Source organism: Sciurus vulgaris, assembly GCF_902686455.1.
Source record: "Sciurus vulgaris genome assembly, chromosome: 5".
Lineage (NCBI taxonomy): Eukaryota > Metazoa > Chordata > Mammalia > Rodentia > Sciuridae > Sciurus > Sciurus vulgaris.
In genome coordinates this window covers 49,937,601-49,956,410 of record NC_136465.1, presented here as the reverse complement: position 1 = coordinate 49,956,410, position 18,810 = coordinate 49,937,601, and the positions used below count along the sequence as shown (strand labels likewise).

The 18,810-nt window shown below is 41.4% G+C and overlaps 1 protein-coding gene across 4 annotated transcripts in view; it reads left to right on the top strand.

Annotated features, from left to right (window-relative positions):
- LOC306661592 (uncharacterized protein) overlaps positions 1-18,810 on the top strand; it is a 182,260-nt gene that overhangs the window by 103,416 nt on the left and 60,034 nt on the right. For 2 of the 4 annotated variants that reach the window (XM_079140632.1, XM_079140631.1), the window contains exons 2-3: positions 12,233-12,332; positions 16,746-16,861. In XM_079140632.1, coding sequence (XP_078996758.1) covers positions 12,233-12,332; positions 16,746-16,861 — 216 coding nt within the window. Of the gene's footprint in view, positions 1-12,227; positions 12,333-15,557; positions 15,895-16,616; positions 16,862-18,810 lie in introns of those variants that run through there. The other 2 variants (XR_013763905.1, XR_013763904.1) reach the window with 2 other exon arrangements.

Below are 18,810 nucleotides of genomic sequence, written 5' to 3'. Positions count from 1 at the left end.
AAGGCCCATTGAAACTGCCTTGTTTGCACTCCAGGATGGTACCAGCTGGAACAAGTGGCCAGACATGAAGGAAGGGACAGAAGCTAGCCAAGCAACTGGGCCTTGCCTGGGGCTAGCAGGAGCCCCAGGCAACTTTGGTGAGCAAAAGAAAAATAACCTATGTTTGAAAAGACAGAAAAAAAAAATAATAATAATCCCAGAAACATAAAAAGTAGAAAACCATCCTTCTGAGTTTTGGGCCCTCCTATTCTATTTCACGATTGTCTTTTGTTTTGAAAGAGAACAAAGTCCAATATCTTTCTCTGTTACAAAGCAAGGCAAGAGCACCATTAAAAAAAAGTATGATTCTCAGTTCTTGGTTTTATTTCATTCTTTATCTTTTAGAACTCCTGGCAGCTTTATTGTTTGCACCCTTCTCTGTCATTTATCCCCCTGACCCATTGTTTTTTTGAAAATTTTTGAGCCTTCAAAAATGTTTTAAAATGAACCCAGTGTTCTCTTTACCCAGATTTTACCAGATGGTAGTATTTTGCTACTTTCTCACTCTGCCAAAGTGATGTAAAAGTAAGTTTTAGGTGTCATGACGTTTTGCCCCTGAATACTTTAGCATGTATCTCCTAAGAACGAGGTCATATGCTCTTGCTTAATCACAATATTTATGATATGTAGGTATAAACGTGTGTGTGCATACATGTGCAGTAAAAGTAAGTGAAAAATTTCTTCTGAGGCATTTGAAAATAAATTGTCACCATATTGCCCCATCATCTGTAAATATTACAGTGTAGGTTTCCTATAAACAAGGATACAGAAACACAATTCAATCATCAATATCAATAAGTTAATGGTGACATATTATTACCACCTAATATTCAGACCCCATTCAAGCTTTGCCAGTTGTCCCTATTATGGGCTTCATAGCCCAGAATTGCTGTTATGCTAGTGGCTGTATCTCTTCAGTTTCCTTAAATCAAGAGCAGTTCTTCACTCTTTCCCTGACTTTGTTGATCTTGATACTTTTGAAACTTTCTGGCAGGTTATTTTGGAGAATGTTCCTTAGTGGGACTGTCTGACATTTCCTCACAATGAGGTGCAGGTTATGTGTCCTGGGCAGGAACGTCACAGAAGTGATGCAGGACTCTTCTTGTTGGCTGCTGTCAGATGGCGCAGCATTTCAATTTATCTTGTTACTAAAACATTACTAATAACATTTACTTGTTGGGGGGCATGATATGGAAATACTGGGAATCTAACCCAGGGCCTCACATAAGGACATTTTCTTTGATCATCTACTTAGGTTGGTGTTTGCCAGTTTTCTCAAACTTATTTGATTTGATGCTGGGGAACAAACCCAGGGCTTTGCTAGTGAGCTCTTTATCACTAAGCTATACCCTAGTCCACATTTCTCAAATTTAGATGTGCTCTTTTCCCTTTTATAGTATATATGTGTATGTATATATACGTATATGGTGTGTGGTGTGTGTGGGGTGTGTGTGTGTGTGTGTGTGTGTGTGTGTGTGTGTGTGCATGTATATGTGGGATGATAACTTTGAAGCTATTTTACTCTCCTATTCTTCATCAGACTTTTAATTTCTTCCTTTCCTTGCTTCCTCTCCCTCTCTCTCTCTTGTTCCCTCACTCCCATTCTCACTCTCACTCTTGCTCTCTCTCACCAGTATGAATTTAGGACTTTTATTTTATTCAATGGGATAAAATCCATTACTATCCTTACTTATTTGATGCTCAAATTGCCAAATATTTGGCCAGCATCAGCCCCTACAAATTGGTATCTGGATCTTTTAGAAGAATCCTCACCATTCTTTGAGCTTTTCCTTTCCCTTTTGCAGAGCTGGATGTTCATGTATTACTTTTTCTACGTCAACCTTGGCATCAGCCATTTTTCAAAGGAGTCCTTGCTTCTTTGTAAGGAGGAATGACATTTAGTAACCAAAATCTGGGTGCTCTGCTAAATGTTCTTGGCCAATAACTGCTTCCAGGCTCCTTCAGGGGACAGAGTTGGGAATACAAGTATGTGTGCCTGTATGCACATGTTATGGTTTGAATGTGAGGTGTCCCCCAAAAGCTCACGTGTGAGACAATGCAAGAAGGTTCAGAGAAGAAATGATTATGTTGTAAGAATCTTGACCCACTCAGTTATTTAATCCTCTGATAGGGGTTAACTGGTGGTAACTGAAGTGGTAGGGTGTGACTGGAGGATTTGGGAATTGGGTGTGGCTTTGGGTATGTATTTGTATCTGGCCAGTGGAGTCTCTTTCTGCTTCCTGACTGCAATGTGAGCTGCTTCCCTCTGCCTCACTCTTCTGCCATGATGTCCTGCCTCACCTCAAGCCCCAAGGACTGGAGCCAGCCTTCTATGGATTCAGACCTCTGAAATTATGGGCCCCCAAATAAACTTTTCCTCCTCTACAGTTGTTCTGGTTGGGTCTTTTAGTCATAGCAGTGAAAGAACTGACTAAAACAGCACATGCACATTTATGATCCATCTATCTGTTTATCTATCTATCTATCTACCATCTATCTTCTCTGCTAAAATACCACATCTATTTTGTTAAGTCTCCATTGCAACCAATATGTTACAATGCTATGGCCACTCATCCTGGTGCAGATGTCCTCTTACCCCAGATTAGGCTCTGGCAGCTCATGTGGGGTTTCTCTAAATTAGGATGCTCTTCTCTTTTGCTTTGCCTCCAACATGCGATGATGTGCCATCTTCCAACGAGGATGACCTCCTCTTGCCCAATCTCAGCACAGGGATGCTGCCAGCCTCAAATGGCCTTCTCACCTTGCTTGGGCTCAGATACTGCTATAATTTTGGTAAGTGTCCCCCAGAGTCCCATGGTTTAAAGGCTTGGTTACCAATCCACGTCACCACTGGGAGATAACAAACCTTAAGGAGGGAAGACTCAGTGGAGAAATTCGGTCACTGGGGGGCATCCCCTTAAAGGAGATATTGGAAACCAGCCCCTTTCTCTCTCTCTCTCTCTCTTTGCTTGACACCCACCACGTAGTGAATTATGTACTCTCACACAATTCTGCATTATCACAGGCCCAAAGCAATAGAACCAAGAGACACTACTAGAACCTCTGAAATCATGAGCCCAAATAAATCTTTTCCATTATTAGGATGATTATCTCAGGTAATTTTTCACAGTGATGGAAAACTTATGAATATAGACACTCTATTTTGGGATATTCTCATCTCACTTAGGCTTCTGCATGGGGCCTTTCCTATACCACTTGGATATTCTCCTTGGAATCTGACCCTGCACCAGGCTGCCCCCACATGAATGCCTTTCTCACAACTCAGACTCCAGGATCTTGTGTTCATCTCTCTCTTCATCCTGTTTGGGCTCCTACACCCTGCTCGGAGCCACCTTCCCACTGGTAGGTTCTCCTTACCCTCCATGGTCCCATATCCTGTTCCAGCATATACTCATCACCCAGCTTGGGTTCCAACAACCCACACAGGGCAGATGGAGCAGACAGAGAGGAGCCAGACAGTAGTACAGAATATTAATGGGTCAAAGTCCATTACAATTTAAAAAGAAAATGTCAATGACTGGAACTGTCCAGCATACTGATGCTGCAGATCCAAAATCTCCCATCCCAAAATGAGTAAGACATCATTAATGGGGCTGTGATAATGTGGGCTTCCTGGAATGATGCCATGGGAAGTGCCCAGCATCACCCATGTGATACTTGTCAAAATGGGTTTAACCCAAATGTAATCAACTGATAAACTAGTGAAGTTCAAATATGAAGATATTTTTGTTTACCTTAGAAGTAAACAAAAATGAAACAACTAGGATTTCTTTTGGGAACTTGCTCGTCAACAATGAGTGTGACATCTTTGCTGAATTGGGTCATTGTTTCAAATACTGGAAAATAATTCGTTATAAAGTATACCATTTGCAATGTAATGGATATACATTCTACAAGTTTTATCTGAAGTCTTAACACTTTTTCCAACTTATTCTGATTTGAAGCCTTTGTTGATTTCCATAGTCTCAACATACTGGTTATGGTGGATTTTAAGCCGCTAACATGACCAGTGAGTCTGCCTGTAGGAAAGAATGCAAGGTAGCACAATATGTGGTGCTTCCTTCATGCATATGCAGTACATATAAAGTAGCTTCAAGAGTATAGAGTCATAAGGTGTAGTAAAATACATTGGGAGTGCCAAGTTTTGAGCACTTAGGTTTGTTCTAAATGTCATTTATTTGTTAGCTTATATGATTTAATTTTTAAAAATTGGTAGTGTTTAACAACCAACTTACAAAATTCCTGAAAATGTAACAATAGACTTTCATGAGTTGAGTCAAGTACACTATGGGTACAGACTTAACAAACCAGTAAATCATGCATAAATAGCCAAGCCGGAGTGCCCAGGGGGTAGTTCTTTTTGTCCAATGTTATAGGACAAAGCAATCCACAGGGCAAATTGGGGCTGGAGGCAAAGGGATGTTGCAGGGCAGAAATGCAGAGGAGTTAGGAGCTGCAGGCTCCAGCCAGCTCACCACTGCATACCAGGGACTCCACTAACCTCATTGTTGACTTTAAAGTCTCCATTAATGTTTACTTGAATTAGGCTGAAGTCCCTTGAAGGCTTGTTAGCATCCTAGTGTCTAAATAAATAACACAGTCCCCAGTGCATGTAATTTTGTAGAAGAGCATAGGGGTTCCTTTGATATTTTGCTCTTTAAAGGTCTTGTAGCCTATAGGTGAATATACATATATACTAGGAATTTATTTCTAATGCTCTGGCATCTGGAGGCTTGCTGACCCCATAGAGACTGCCTGTTCTCTTGAAGCCATCTCTGGAGACAGTAAAGGACTGGCCTGTGGGCACACTGTTGCTGTGCAAAGCAATCCATTTAGAGTCCACACCTCCCTTCCCTCCTCCGTCGGGCTCTCACACTCAGGATCAAGGTTCCCTTGCCCTAATTACCCCTGGGTCACATAACAGACAAGTAGGACATGCCCTGTTCCTCAGAGCCTGCTAAGGTCACATAAACTAACCAATTCTAAGCCTAAGGAAACCACAATAAAGCCTCTTGTCTACATTTTCCCCATGATTCCCTCACTCTGCCTCCTGACCAATCCTAATGCTTTCCTATGCAGCTCCCTGGGCATGGTGAGCACCCTACTCTGGAACTGTGAATAACAAACTTCCTTTTCAATAGCATCATCTTCTGACCTCAACTGAACCTGAGAAACAAAACCTACATTTCATTACAATATGCCCCTCCATTTTCTTCTATGAAGAAAAAGATAAAAAAATACATATTACATATATATACACACACACATATGTGCACATATATAAACACATATATACATATGTGCATGTATAACATTTATATAATATAATCATATATACATATAATACACATATAATGTAGATGTGTATATATAATTCATGTCATATCATATAGATATATATACATATGGATGATATACACATATAACATGCATAATAAAATAATATACATATATAATACAGTATTATATGGATAGATGATATATATAACAATAGGTACATATAAGACATATTACGATACATATAATAATATGTACATATATAAGCAAATGTTAATTTAAATTCGTTTAAATTGAATATTTCAACAATTTCAGGAAACATCCTAACCGGTCACTATAAAATGAGTTTATTTGTTTTAAAAGAGAGTACCCATTGATTTTAACAAGTATGCATGCAAATAAAGGAACATTTATATCATAACCAAGTGACTTGTGAATGGAACTGTTGAGCAACTACTGCATGGCTAATTCCTAAGACACTTCCACTGAAATATGTGTGCAGTTACAAACCACTAGCAATGTTCCAGTCAATCATGAACCTCACATACAACTGTTTCATCAGTCTTTTTGTCATTGAGATGAGAAGACCTGACAGAATAATTTTAGAGAAGGAAAAGTTTATTTGGTGCTTATAGTTTCAGAGGTCTCAGTCCACAGATAGCCGACTCCATTGCTCTGAGGCAGATCATCATCCCAGAAGAGTGTGATGGAGGAAAACAGCTCAGAACATGGCAATTAGGAAGCAGAGAGAGCTCTGCTTAACAGGGACAAAGTGGAAACCCCAAAGGCATGCCCTCAGTGACTACTGCTTCCAGCCACACCTATCTTCCCACAGTTACTTCCCAGTTAATCCGTATCAGTGTATCAATGCACTGATTAGTTAAGGCTTACATAACCCTGTCTTTTGACCTCTAAATTTTCTTGCATTGTCTTACACATGAGTTTTGGGGCTATACCTCATATCTAAACCATAATACCAAGAGACAAAGAATTCCCTGGGAACAACTCACACAAGGGAAGAAAGATTTTGATTCAAGAGTTTGATTCAAGCATAGTGCAACAATCTCCAAGAGAAAAGATGACCCAGTGCTCAATATCTATCCTGTAGATTCTCCTCCTCATCAGCCCTCAAGAGAAGGGGACTACAGTAAGAAAGTATGATGAGAAAACTGAAAGTGCGCATATACTCGCATCTTTCCCTGGTGTTTGAGAGTCTAAGAGAACAGCAGTACTGTTTCCAATGACAATGCTGCAAAGTTTGCAGCAACTTTGACAGTGATGTGAGATGAAATCTTCAGGTGTCAGAAGCCTCAGGGGCAGGACCTTTGTGGTTCACAGAAGATGCTGAAGAAATCTCCATGGGGAGCAAGGATAAAGGGCCAATACCTTGGTAGTTATATCCTCTAAGCTTTGTGAAATGCTTAGGGTAGGGTGTGGTTAAAGGACATAAGTCACTGGGGGCATGCCTTTTGGGGTTTATATTTTGTTCCTGGTGAGTAGAACTCTCTCTGTTTCCTGGTGGCCACATTCTGAGCCACTTTCCTACACCACACTCCTCTGTTATGTTGTTCTGCCTCACCTCAGACCCAGAGCAATGGATTTGGCCATCTATGGACTGAGGCCCTTGAAACTATGAGCTCCAAATAAACTTTTCCTCCTCTATGTTGTTCTTCTCAGTTCTTTTGATCACAGCAATGAATAAGCCAACTAAAACACTTGAGTTATGTGAAAAGAAATGAAGATCAATCAAATGAGAACAAGCAAAAACTATTTAGAGCTTGCTATGGCAAGGGAATAAGCCACTATCACTTGCTTTTGGTGCAGAATCAAAAGCAGGTGGAGTAGGAGGAATATATATAGTGGAAAAGAGAACAGTTTCAGGTAGGCCTTGAGTAGAGGCTTTTAGTGTGGGAAAGCTGCAGGCAGGCTAGAATTGGGGCCTCTTGTGTGATGAGTTAGATGTACATATTTCTTTGTATGGTCCCTTTTGGGAGTAGGGACAAAAATTAGGGAAGCTGTCACTTATTAATTAAGTTCTGTTTAGGGTCAAGTTCTAGCTGTGGCAGGGGTCATTGTTTGGCCTCCTGGGATGATTGCTAGAGATAGTGATCTAACTTGCTGCAATTCTGACTTATGGATAGTAAGTTGGCTTCCTGGGCTAGTTATTATATATAATGAATTAGTTTTCTGGGCTAACTACTATAGGTTACAGTTCAGAATTCTGTTTTAGCATATAGTCTGGCCATTGTCCATTTGCATATTTAGTCTTTTAGTAAACTAATTACTAATGAGTCTACCCCCTACTTCCTTGCTATATTAGGGTTCTCCAGAGAAACAAAACTAATAAAATATTGTTACAATCTGGATGTGACATGTCCCCCAAAAGCTCACATGTGAAACAATGCAAGAAGGTTCAGAGGAGAAATGATTGGGTTGTGAGACTCTTAATCCAATCAGTGAATTAATCCCCTGATAGATATTAACTGAGTGGTAACTGAAGTGGCAGGGTGTGGCTGGAGGAGGTATGATTTGGGGTATGGCTTTGAGGTATATATATTTGTATCTAGCAAGTGGACACCTCTCTCTTCTTTCTGATCATCATGTGAGCTGCTTCCCTTTGCCACACTCTTCAGCCATGATGAAATGCCTCATCTTGAGCCCTAAGGAATACAACCAGTCATTTATGGACTAAGATGTCTGAAACTGTGAGCCCTCAAATAAACTTTTCTTCTCTGTAGTTGTTCCAGTTGGATTTTTAAGTCACAGCAGTGAAAAAACTAACTAAAACAAATATGTACAGAAGGTGGATCATCATAAGAATTGAGATCACACAATTATAGAGGCTGGAAAGCTCAAAATACACTCATTAGAGACCCAGCAAAGCCAGTGTTCCAGTTCAAGTCTAAAGGCAGTCTGCTATAGAAGCAGGAATCAGCAGGAGACGTCTGAAAGGAGCAACTAGCGAATTCTCTCTTGCTAGGGGAAGACACAACTTTTTGTTTTATTCAGTCCTTTGACTGATTAAATGAGATCCATCCACATTATTAAGGGCAATATGCTTTACTCAAAATCCATTGAGTCAGATGTTCACCTCAACCAAAACATCCTCACAGAAACACCCAGAATAATGTTTGACCAAATATCTGGGCACCCCAGGACCCAGCCAAGTTCTCACATTCCTCCACCCACCACCCACAAATCTTCTAGAAATGTGTGATCCCAAAGTAAGGCACAACTCTTACTTCCTCTGTGGCTGCACTTTGCTTCATGGTTATCCAACAAAGGAGTAGGAAATCTCGATTCTCCTTGGCTTCTCTACAAGCTCATGGAGCCACCTCTGTGTTTGCAACAGGAACCATGAGCAAAAATGCCTCTGGTAACACCCTCATTCCAGCTGGATGTGGGGAGGCGAGGCAAACTCATTCAGGCATAAAGAAGGATAAAAATTCCAAATAGAAGTAGCTATAGCCTATTACCCCAGCCTCCCCTACTTTCATCTGCCTTTAAGAAGAGTTTTAGTACTGTCCTCCAAACCATCTTATGACTTCATCTAAGAAGATCTGAGCTGATCCCAACAATAGTGAAGTAGGCATTTGAAAATCTGTCAGCATCCTTCAGAAATCTTTGGCTGGGGAAGACCCTCAGTACCCCTGGGGGATCAAAAGGGTGAGCAACATAGCCCAGTTCCTTTATACCTTGATTCACTAGAACTGATAGGGAAATGACAGAGCATCTCAAAGCAGACAGGCAGCTAGGGTTGCAGCGTAGTTTATTATCTGCAACAAGATGCCTCCCTTAAAAACCCATTCTTTGCATCTCTTACCAGGTCTTTTCATTTTCCTTGTCAGTCAAGCATGCACAATGTAGAAGCTTATCAAGGTTATTCAAAGAAGATTAAAAATGTAATTGCTCTTTGCTCACTTCTAGTATATCCAGCCTGTGTCATCTTGTCTAATTCAAGCAATTATTTTGTTGAGTTGAAAAATAACCCCTTCTTCTTTCCCTCCTACTTCTCTCCCATCTTTCCATTTTTCCTTCTCTTCTGTCTTTATTCAGTCTCTGCTCCTTATTCAAAAGGGATTTATTAAGTTTTATGCCAATAATTGGGAGTATGGGAGTATAAAGATGGATGAGAATCAGTTCTTGCTTTTGAGATGATCTCTATCTAGTGTGAAATAAAATATTTCTATCTAGTAGAAATAAAAGCAAACCTTTAAAATGCATTGTGGTTGAAAATCATGACTTGCATTCACCAGTTCTGGAGAAATTGAGACAGGAATCCCAGAGAAGGTCATGTTATGCAGATTCTAGATGCCCACAGAGTTGCAGGTGAGGAAAGTGTCCCAGAGAGAGGGACAATATGACGATGGGAAAAAATAGGTCTCTCAGACTGATTCAAGACATGTCTGTTCTGAGATTTCACTGTGGGATTCTTCTCTAGCATCTAAATCCTGATTGACCAAACAAGACTTTTTGTTCTCTTTTCCATATTCTCAGAACTTCACCCACCCACTCCTTTGCTTTGCCAATGCTGATGTCTTTGTCCTTGAAGTAACTTTGTGATGCATGGCAGCCTCTCTCCTTGGCCACAGCTGACCCTGGCCTTGACCAACTCATCTTCAGCTCTGGGCTCAGGGTTGTGAGTGATCTTCTGATGAATTCTTATGACCCAAAAAGGGCTGAAAGCAGGAGCCAGCTCCTTGTCTGAGGTTTAAGTGAAATATCTAACTGTGATTCACCATTACTCAGAGACTTGTCAGTTCATAAAGCAACTCCATTTCCTTTGCTTTTGAACAAACCAAACTGGGTGGTGCATACATACTGTTGAGATAGTAAGCTCAGGCTTGAGCAGGTTCATTTCCCATTAATCTGGGGAGGGAGTGATTCTGCCTTTGTGTACCTAGGTGAAATAGGCATGCTGACGTCCTTTGGGAGAAGTAGGAGTGTGAAAATGTGGCTGCGCTGCCAATAATATGGGAGGAGGATGAAAATAGCAGATGGAAGTTGTGATTATGGCCAACAGAAATAGGAAACTGCTGCTAGGTCATCTGCCTGGTGCCCAGCACTGGCCTATTAGCTGTCATTAGCCCTTATCCAGGAAACAATTTGCATCCATTGAAATCCTTATAACATTGGATTTCTGCCCACAGACTCATCATCCTGCTTTTTCTTGTGGATTAAAGAGAAAGTAGCCTTGAATTACTTCTGTTTGTGGGCAGAAAGTGCTGTTCTCTGACCTAGGATACAGTGGGTAGAGTCAGCTTTCCTAGCAACAGTATGGTCAGGGGCTTGTATTGTCACAGGGGAAGATGCTTTAAGAGGGCATCCTGTCCTAGCTCCTGTTCAGCAGATTCTGCATCCTCTGAGCTGAAGTCAAATAGTTTTTTCTAGATTTCAACAGCCACTCAGAGAAATCCTTTCCAGGGACTGCATGACCCTCATGTTTAGAATTTTTTTGTTTCCTTTGGCTGTTCCCAGAGTTGAAGGTTGTTTTAAGAGGCATAGATCACTAGGTGTGCCAGGGATCCACCTTCAGTAAGTGAGCCTTCTAGCCCAGAGTCTGAATAATTGAAGGCAGGGCACCATGGTGGGTGACCTTATTCCTAAATTTCCCTTGGCTTCTGTCTGGTCCCAATCTCCTGTGGGTCAGTATGAATCCTCTTCCTTCAGCTCAGATCCTTGCAATCTTGAATTTTCTGTTTTCAAGATTAGTCTGGCCCATGTAAGAGGTGTTAAGAAGCATCAAATCTGGAGCCACAATGCCTGAGTTGGGGCTTTGCCCTGGCCTTTTATGGAATCTGCCCTTGGGGCCTGCTTACCTAACATCAGAGTTCCAGGCTCAAAAACCTCCTTGATACCTCCACTTAACAAAAGTTATGTGATGATTTATCACCTTCCTTTTCCACTGTGCTTCTGCTCACTTGTTAAGTCCACTCCCTCAAATAATCATATTCTCCCCACAATCATCTTTCTCTTCCTTGCTCAATACTCATATCATTGTCCTTGACACAGGTTCTAGTACCTGATTGTTTTTACCTGCATTGCTCAGTAGTTGTCTTGGGTTTTAGTTTTCTCTCCTGAATTAGAGAGTGCCACTCCAGATTTCACCTCTATGGAAGCACTTATGCCCTTATACTGAACTTTCCTATTTAGGTCCTAATTTCGCATTGCAATTAGGTTCCTGGAGGGAAGGCTTGGATGGGTCATCTTCATTTTTATATCTCTGGTGCCTGAGGCATGGTAGATGCCAACATATATTTGTTGAACTAGTAAACCTCCTTGTGATCTTGTATTAAGAGAATATAGGTCAGGAAGCAGAAGCTAGATACATATGTTACTTGAAATAGAATTATGCACATTCTTGTTTGAACCGCTGATAATCTTGCACACACAAATGTGGCAGTGGCAGTCACTGTCCCAATGACCTCTGCAATATCTCCTTCTGCTGTGGTTCTTAAATCTGCTCTCCATGTCTCAAAATAGTCCAGCTGAGAGGGTCTGTGCCTGCCACTCCTAGGTGGCCCAAATATTTATTGTCTTCTTACTAGGTCATGGCATTTTTAGTTGGTCATATATTCTCCCAGTCACCCTGTAGGCAGGTGTGGCCAAGCGTCCAAGTTGTGAGGATGAAAAAGAGGACTGTGGCCATGTGTCCTTCACTTTCTCTCTATTCCAGTGGATGAGGGCAAATGTCTAGAATGGCAGAGGCATCAAACAGGTATCAGGTGTCTGAGACCATAAGACATCACGGAAGATGAACCATCATACCCAGTTTCAGCATTTGTGAGGGATAAGAATCAAGAAATGTTGTCTTGGATCTATATCGGTAGCCGGGCTTATTCCTACCTAAGGTAGGGACCATGGATATGGCTTCATCTCATCTCTTATTTTACAGATGAGGAAAATGAGATCTAAAGTGACCAGACTATTTCCACAGCATGGTGGCAGAGTACCTGAGATCAGAAGTCTGGGTCCACGATGCAGCACATGTAAAGGTATGAACCTCTCGTTACTCCTCAAGTGAGGGCAGGTCAGGAAAGGACTCTAGAATTTTGCAAATCATTTTTCAAAGAAGGCTGTTAGTGGGATGACTTCATTGCGTGATATCTAGTTTCATGTGTACACAGGCGGGGGAGGGCAGTGTAGTTGATATTTGGGGACTAGCAGGACCAGGGAAAGCATTGCCCCCAAGTGCCATATATTTTGCTAACATCAGTATTAGAAGAGGGCAGCTGGGAGTATAGGAGTTCAGTACCCAGGAAAATTTAACCTATATACAAGTCAGGCAAGAGCCTTAGAGAGAAGGCTCTTCTCTAGGAGAAGAGAAGGATTTTGCACATTCATGTTTTGAAGGCAACTGAGCAGAGAGGCTGCGTGGGCCAGAGTTCCTGCTGGTAGAGGGAGGTGAGAGGAGAAGAATCTGCCTATGATGAGGTCTGAGCATCAGTGAGAGGCCAGGGCCACCAGCAGCCCCCATCTCAGTAAGGATGATTTTCTAGCACGTTGACTATCTCCTCATTATGCAATTATGACAGAGGCCAGTGTTTTTACCAGAGTATGTCTCTATGGAGTTTCTTGTAATTAGACTCTTTTGTAAATCATGGATTCTGTATACAAAACAGAGAGATGCCCCATCACAAATTATGTAAGGATAGCAAGCTATGTGCTTACAAAACTAAAAATACTTGAGGTGGGCCAACCAGCTGGTGAGATAGAAAGGCAGTGTGATCGATATGAAGAGCTGTGGCATCTTGGACCTCAGCTTGAGGCCTCTGGTGAGATCACCTGACCTCGTTGTGCCTGGAGCCTTCTTCGTGGTTGTTGCCTGGTCCTGAGACTGCTTACTGAGCCTGCTAGACACCTGAAACAGAGGGGTTTACACAATGAGGGCAATTTAGGATTTGCGTTTACCATATAAACAAAGTTCCTAGAACTGGAAAATTGTAATAATTCACTAATTCAAATTCTACCCTCTACTTTTTTAACATGGAAAAAACTCAGGCTTAGAGAAGTAACATTTTCAAGTTTGCAAAACAGTTCAGATGAAAATTTTTAAAAATCAAGTCCCCTGATTCCCAGGATGGTTTCCATGCTGTCCAAATGCAAATAGAGACTTGGCCATAGGCTTCATAGTCACCCAATATGCAGATGAGGACTTATTTACCCTTTAAAAAAACACACACATGATAATCTGGATTGAAATTGAAACAAAGGGTAGAGTTCATTCACACATCAGGAGAATACTGTCCTTAGAGGGTGATGACTTAATATACAGGTTGGCTATAGGTACACAGAACTGAAGCCATGTTGTACTGGGCCATGGGCCTGATCAGTGTGGTACAGTGAATGGACTCTTGAGCACATCCTGAAGGATAATAGCTTTGCTTTAATTGGTATTATTAATTGCGTGGGACGAGGTGCATGAGTCCTCTCTCTTTGTCTTTCTTATATGTGTACACATGTACATGGTTCATTAGCAAACCATAGAGTCACTTTATGTCTAGGCCAATGGCTTTGGAAGTGAGAGTATAGTAGTTTACACAGGAAGATAAGCGTGTAGATGGATAGCTGAATATTAGTGAAGAAAAGGGTTTTAGTTTTATATACCCAGGGGCCAAAAGGCATCTCAGGAAGGCCCTCATGCTGGACTGGGGACTGAAGGGGGTTAGGAATAGGTGGATGGTATGGGGTTTGTGAGAGGGTGTGCTGAAGGAGAGTAAAGCATCTAAACTAGTTGGGGAAGAAGTTTGAATTAGTCAGGTAAGAAAAGCTTGAATTGGGCATTGAGTGGATTTGGAACCTAGAATGGAAGAATCCAAGTTGTATAATTTCAGTAGGATTTCCCCCCAAACTGGATGAGATGTAACTCTCTCTTCTTTTGTCTAGAGACCCATACTTGGTCATCTATACACAGTATGTGTCCTCAGTCTATCTATGTTGACTAATTATGATAAAATGGTGGTCACATACAGACAACATCTAGAAATTTTCTGCTATCACAATGGCTTTTTACAATACCTACCTTTTATTATAAAATATATATGACATAAATTTACCATTTAACAGCATCAGATACATTCACAGAGTTGTACAACTCTCACCACTATCCCAAATAGGACCTCTGTACTTATTAAACAAAAACCAATAAAACTCCTCAGTCTTGGTAATCTACCTCTAATCTACTTTCTGTCTCTATGAATTTACTTCTTTTAAGTATTCAACAAATTGAATCATCTAATATTTGTTATTTCATCTCTGACCTATTTTAATCAGCATGAGATAAAACAATGTCCAAGTTTCAGTCATGTTGTAGCATGTATGAGAATTTTATTCTTTTTTGTGGTTGAATAATATTCCATTTTATGTATATATAGAATTTTATTTCTCCATTTATCTGTCATTGGACATTTGGGTTGTTTCTACCTTTTGCCTATTATAAATAATGCTACAGTGAACACTGGTATACAAGTATCTAAGGGTTTTTGCTTTCAATTCTTTTGAGTATATACCTACAAATGGAATGTTGGATCATATGGTAAGTCTATGTTTAACTTTTTGAGGACACCTCAAAGTATTTTTCATTGTGACTGCACCAGTTAACATTTCTATCAGTGATGTGCCCAAGTACAGTAGATAATTAATATTATTTATGTCCATATTAGACAAGATTTGGTTAGAAAAAACAGAAGTTACTTTATATCTTCTGCATTTTAAAAAGGGTTTAAAACATAATTATATATCTGTCTCATTCCACAATTTTCAGACACCCCCTTCCCTCTCATTTCCCTCTACGTAATCTAAAGCTCCTCCATTCTTCTCTCACCCCTCCCAACCCTCCACCCCATTATGTATCATCATCCACTTGTCAGGAAAACCATTTGGCCTTTGGTTTTGGGGGATTGGCTTATTTCACTTAGCATAATATTCTCCAATTCCATCCATTTATTTGCAAATGCCATAATATTATGGCTTCTTTGGCTGAGTAATATACCATTGTGTTATATATACCACAGTTTCTTTATCCATTCATTTGTTGAAGGTCATCTAGGTTGGTTCCACAATCTAGCTATTGTGAATTGAGCTGCTATAAACATGGATGTGGCTGCGTTACTGTAGTATGCTAATTTTAAGTCCTTGGGGTATAAATCAAGGAGTGGGATAACTGGGTCAAAAGGTGGGTCCATTCCAAGTTTTCTGAGGATTCCCCAACTGCTTTCCAGAGTGGCTGCACCAATTTTCAACTCCACCAGCAATGTAAAACTATGGACACAGACATCATCACCCTATGTACATGTATGATTACACGAATGATATGAATCTACATTGTGCACAACTATAGAAACGAAAAGATGTACCCTGTTTGTGTACAATGAATCCAAAACGCAGTCTATAAAAATAAAAAAATAAAATAAAATAAAAACATAATCAGAGGCTCACATTTAAGTTGGAAGAGTTTGGAGACTGGAGGTAAGAGAAACTGCTGCCAAAAGTATGGGGGGTTGTTCTGAAAATCAAGGAAGTTGTCATTGAGAAACCCAGGCTGAAACTCCAGAGCAGCTGACTCTCAAAGGCTTACATGGAATTCTTGAACATCTCCAATGAAATCCCCACCACCAACTGACCAGGAAGCCTTGAAGAATCTCTCATCCATCCACACCACCGCTGATGCCTGATGGTTTCCACTTCCTTTAAGCTTTCTAAATCTCACCTGAGTTCCTCTCATCGGAAGGCCATTTACAGAAGAGGATCTTGGGAAGTGTAGTTCCCAGTTCTAGATGGGAAAAGAGATGATGCTGGCCAATAACAGATGGACTAACACAATTGATGCTCTCCTTTCTTCCAGTGAGAATTCTAGGCAACTTATCAAGATGGATAAAATTTAACCAACTGATGTAAATTCAGTCAATCAAGTGCTGACATGAAAGCAGGAAAAAAGAGGGAAAACAGAGCCAGAAATGAGGCTAATCATGTCAGTTATAATCATCTGGCTTACCATAGCTGAGCCTCATTGTGAGCTGCCTACCACAGAATGTGTACTCTCCATGAGATTAAAAATTGCTGTGGAGATTGGAAGAGTTTCATTTAAGTGTTGTGATCAAATAAGAACTTCTCTCAAGGGACAGGACACCTTACCCTGAGGAATAAGTCAAGGCCGTAGCCATGAGTGACTTTGGGGTCACAGCTGGCTGTGCCTGAAGAACATCATGGGAGTTAAAAGTGCTGCTAATTTACTCCTGTCGTGGACTGAATTGTCTCCCCCTCTGATTCATATGTTGCAGTTCTAACCCCCAGTGCCTCAGAATGTGATTGCTTTGGAAAAAAGGTTTTTAAAGAAGTGATTCAGTTAAAGCAAGATAATTATGATGGGCCTTAATCCAATATGACTGCTGTTCATACAACAAGGGCAGATCAGGATACAAATGCACCGAGGGAAGACCATATAGAGAGATGCAGGGGAAAGGCAGCCCTTGGAAGAATCCAACCCTACAGACACCTTGATCCTGGACTTCTGGCCTCTAGAACTGTGAGTAAGTGAAATTACTGGATATACCCAGTAATTTCTTAGACAATGTCTTTGGTTGTTAAATGTTTGACAGATGTTTTACCGAGCATAGCACTATGCAGGTCTTTGCTAGGCCCACAAGGAATACAGATCTAAAAAAGTGCTGGGACTCAGGGAGCTTTCAAGCCAGGCCAGAAAATTCTAGCAGGAATAGCAAATGTAGATATAAAAAAGTGCTAGGAGAGCAAAGGTGAGAAAGAGATCCATTGCAATGGGAGGAACAGGGAAGACTGTAGGGAGGTAGTGATCATTTAAATTGCATCTTGACTGCAAGTGTGAAGGGCTTTCCTGTGTATGTGTGGTGTGTGTGCTTATCTGTGGTGTGCTTAGTGGATGCAGGAAGATGTCCTGCATCCCAGACAGGTACAGACATTGTCACCTGACGGGAGTTTTCAGACCTGGCCTTTATACCACCGAATTTCAAAGGAATTACCAATAACATCTGAACAAGCAAAACAGGCAACTAACTGGAGGAAAGAGGGAGCAGAGAGGGCATGGGATGAATGAGTGATGTGGGAGCCCTGCAGGGTCCCTATGGGTTTGAAAAGATGCTAAGTTGGAAGATGTTGGTTAGGCTAACACTGCTGACTGACAGACTAGCGCTGGCCTCCGTTACTTTTTAGGGACCTGGTGATCCTTTTGGGATGATAGGTGTAGGGTTGGTATCCTTGCCCTGCTGGATCCTCCAGCACCGCAGGCACCTCAGAAATCCTGTTTAAGAAACGGTTGTCAGAAGCAGGCTGCAGAGTGATTAATGGCCACACCAGCTGCTTACACAGCAGAGAGAGCTGATTTCCTGCCCTCTGGGGTTGGCTAGAATTCAATGAGGCTTAGAGAAAGAATATGCCAGAATGCCTTTGCCCTTTTAAAGAAGAGGAGGCTAGGTAAGATTCAGCATCCCCTTCAGGTGGCTGGGGAAGTGGCTGCTGCTTCTGATTTTAGTGGAAAAGGCTTTCTGATTCTAGGCAGTGACACACAGAGACTTCCTTCCAGCTGGGCTGACAGGGATTGTGTTTGTGTGTGTTTGTGTGTGTGCATGTTGAGGGCAGTGAGTGCCCCAGGGATCAAATCTCTTAGTTTCTGGAGGGGTCACACTCTAAACATACACAGTGGCTGGAAATGCTGAGGGTTTGGCTAGACTGTAAATGCTCTGACTGGGTAAAAGTGAGTTAAGATTAGAAATAGGTCTTTCAAGTTCAACTTTGAAATTCTCTTTTGCTTTGAGTGATAGGACTATATCCTCTATGTCTCAAAACCGGTAGGAGCTGGAATCAGCAGAACTAGCAGGAGAAATTCCAAAACATTAGTCATGTCCCTCACTCAGGAAACTTCCCTCTCTCCTCAGTGGCTACAGGAATTCCATTTGGCCTCTCTTGCCAAAACTGATTGCTGAGCAGAGGCATCTGGCTGGGAGTTAAAAGCCAAGCTGGGAGACCCAGACACATAAGTACACAGCAGTTGACAACCTCTCTCAAGTGGCTATGTGGAAATTCAACCTTGTAGGCCCTGAAACTAGGCTAGCCCCTCCACTTCACTGCTCCTGGTCAGGCCAAGGCAACTAGTGTGCACATGTGTTTGGAGTCCAGGTGTCCTGCCCCCCACTAAGGAACTCCAGGAAGTTCTCTGTTTTAGTTAGCTATTTTGCTGCTGGAACTAAAAGATCTGACCAGAACAATTTTCAGGAAGAAAAGTTTATTTGAGGGCTCACGGTTTCAGAGATTCCAGTTCATAGAGGGTCAGCTCCATTCCTCTGGGTTCAAGGTGTCAGAACATCATGGTGAAAGAGTGTGGCAGAAGGAAGCAGCTCACATGATGATCAGCAAGCATTGAGAGACAGGTATCCACTTGCCAGATACAAATATATACCCCAAAGCCACACCCCCAATTCCCACCTCCTCCAGCCACATCCC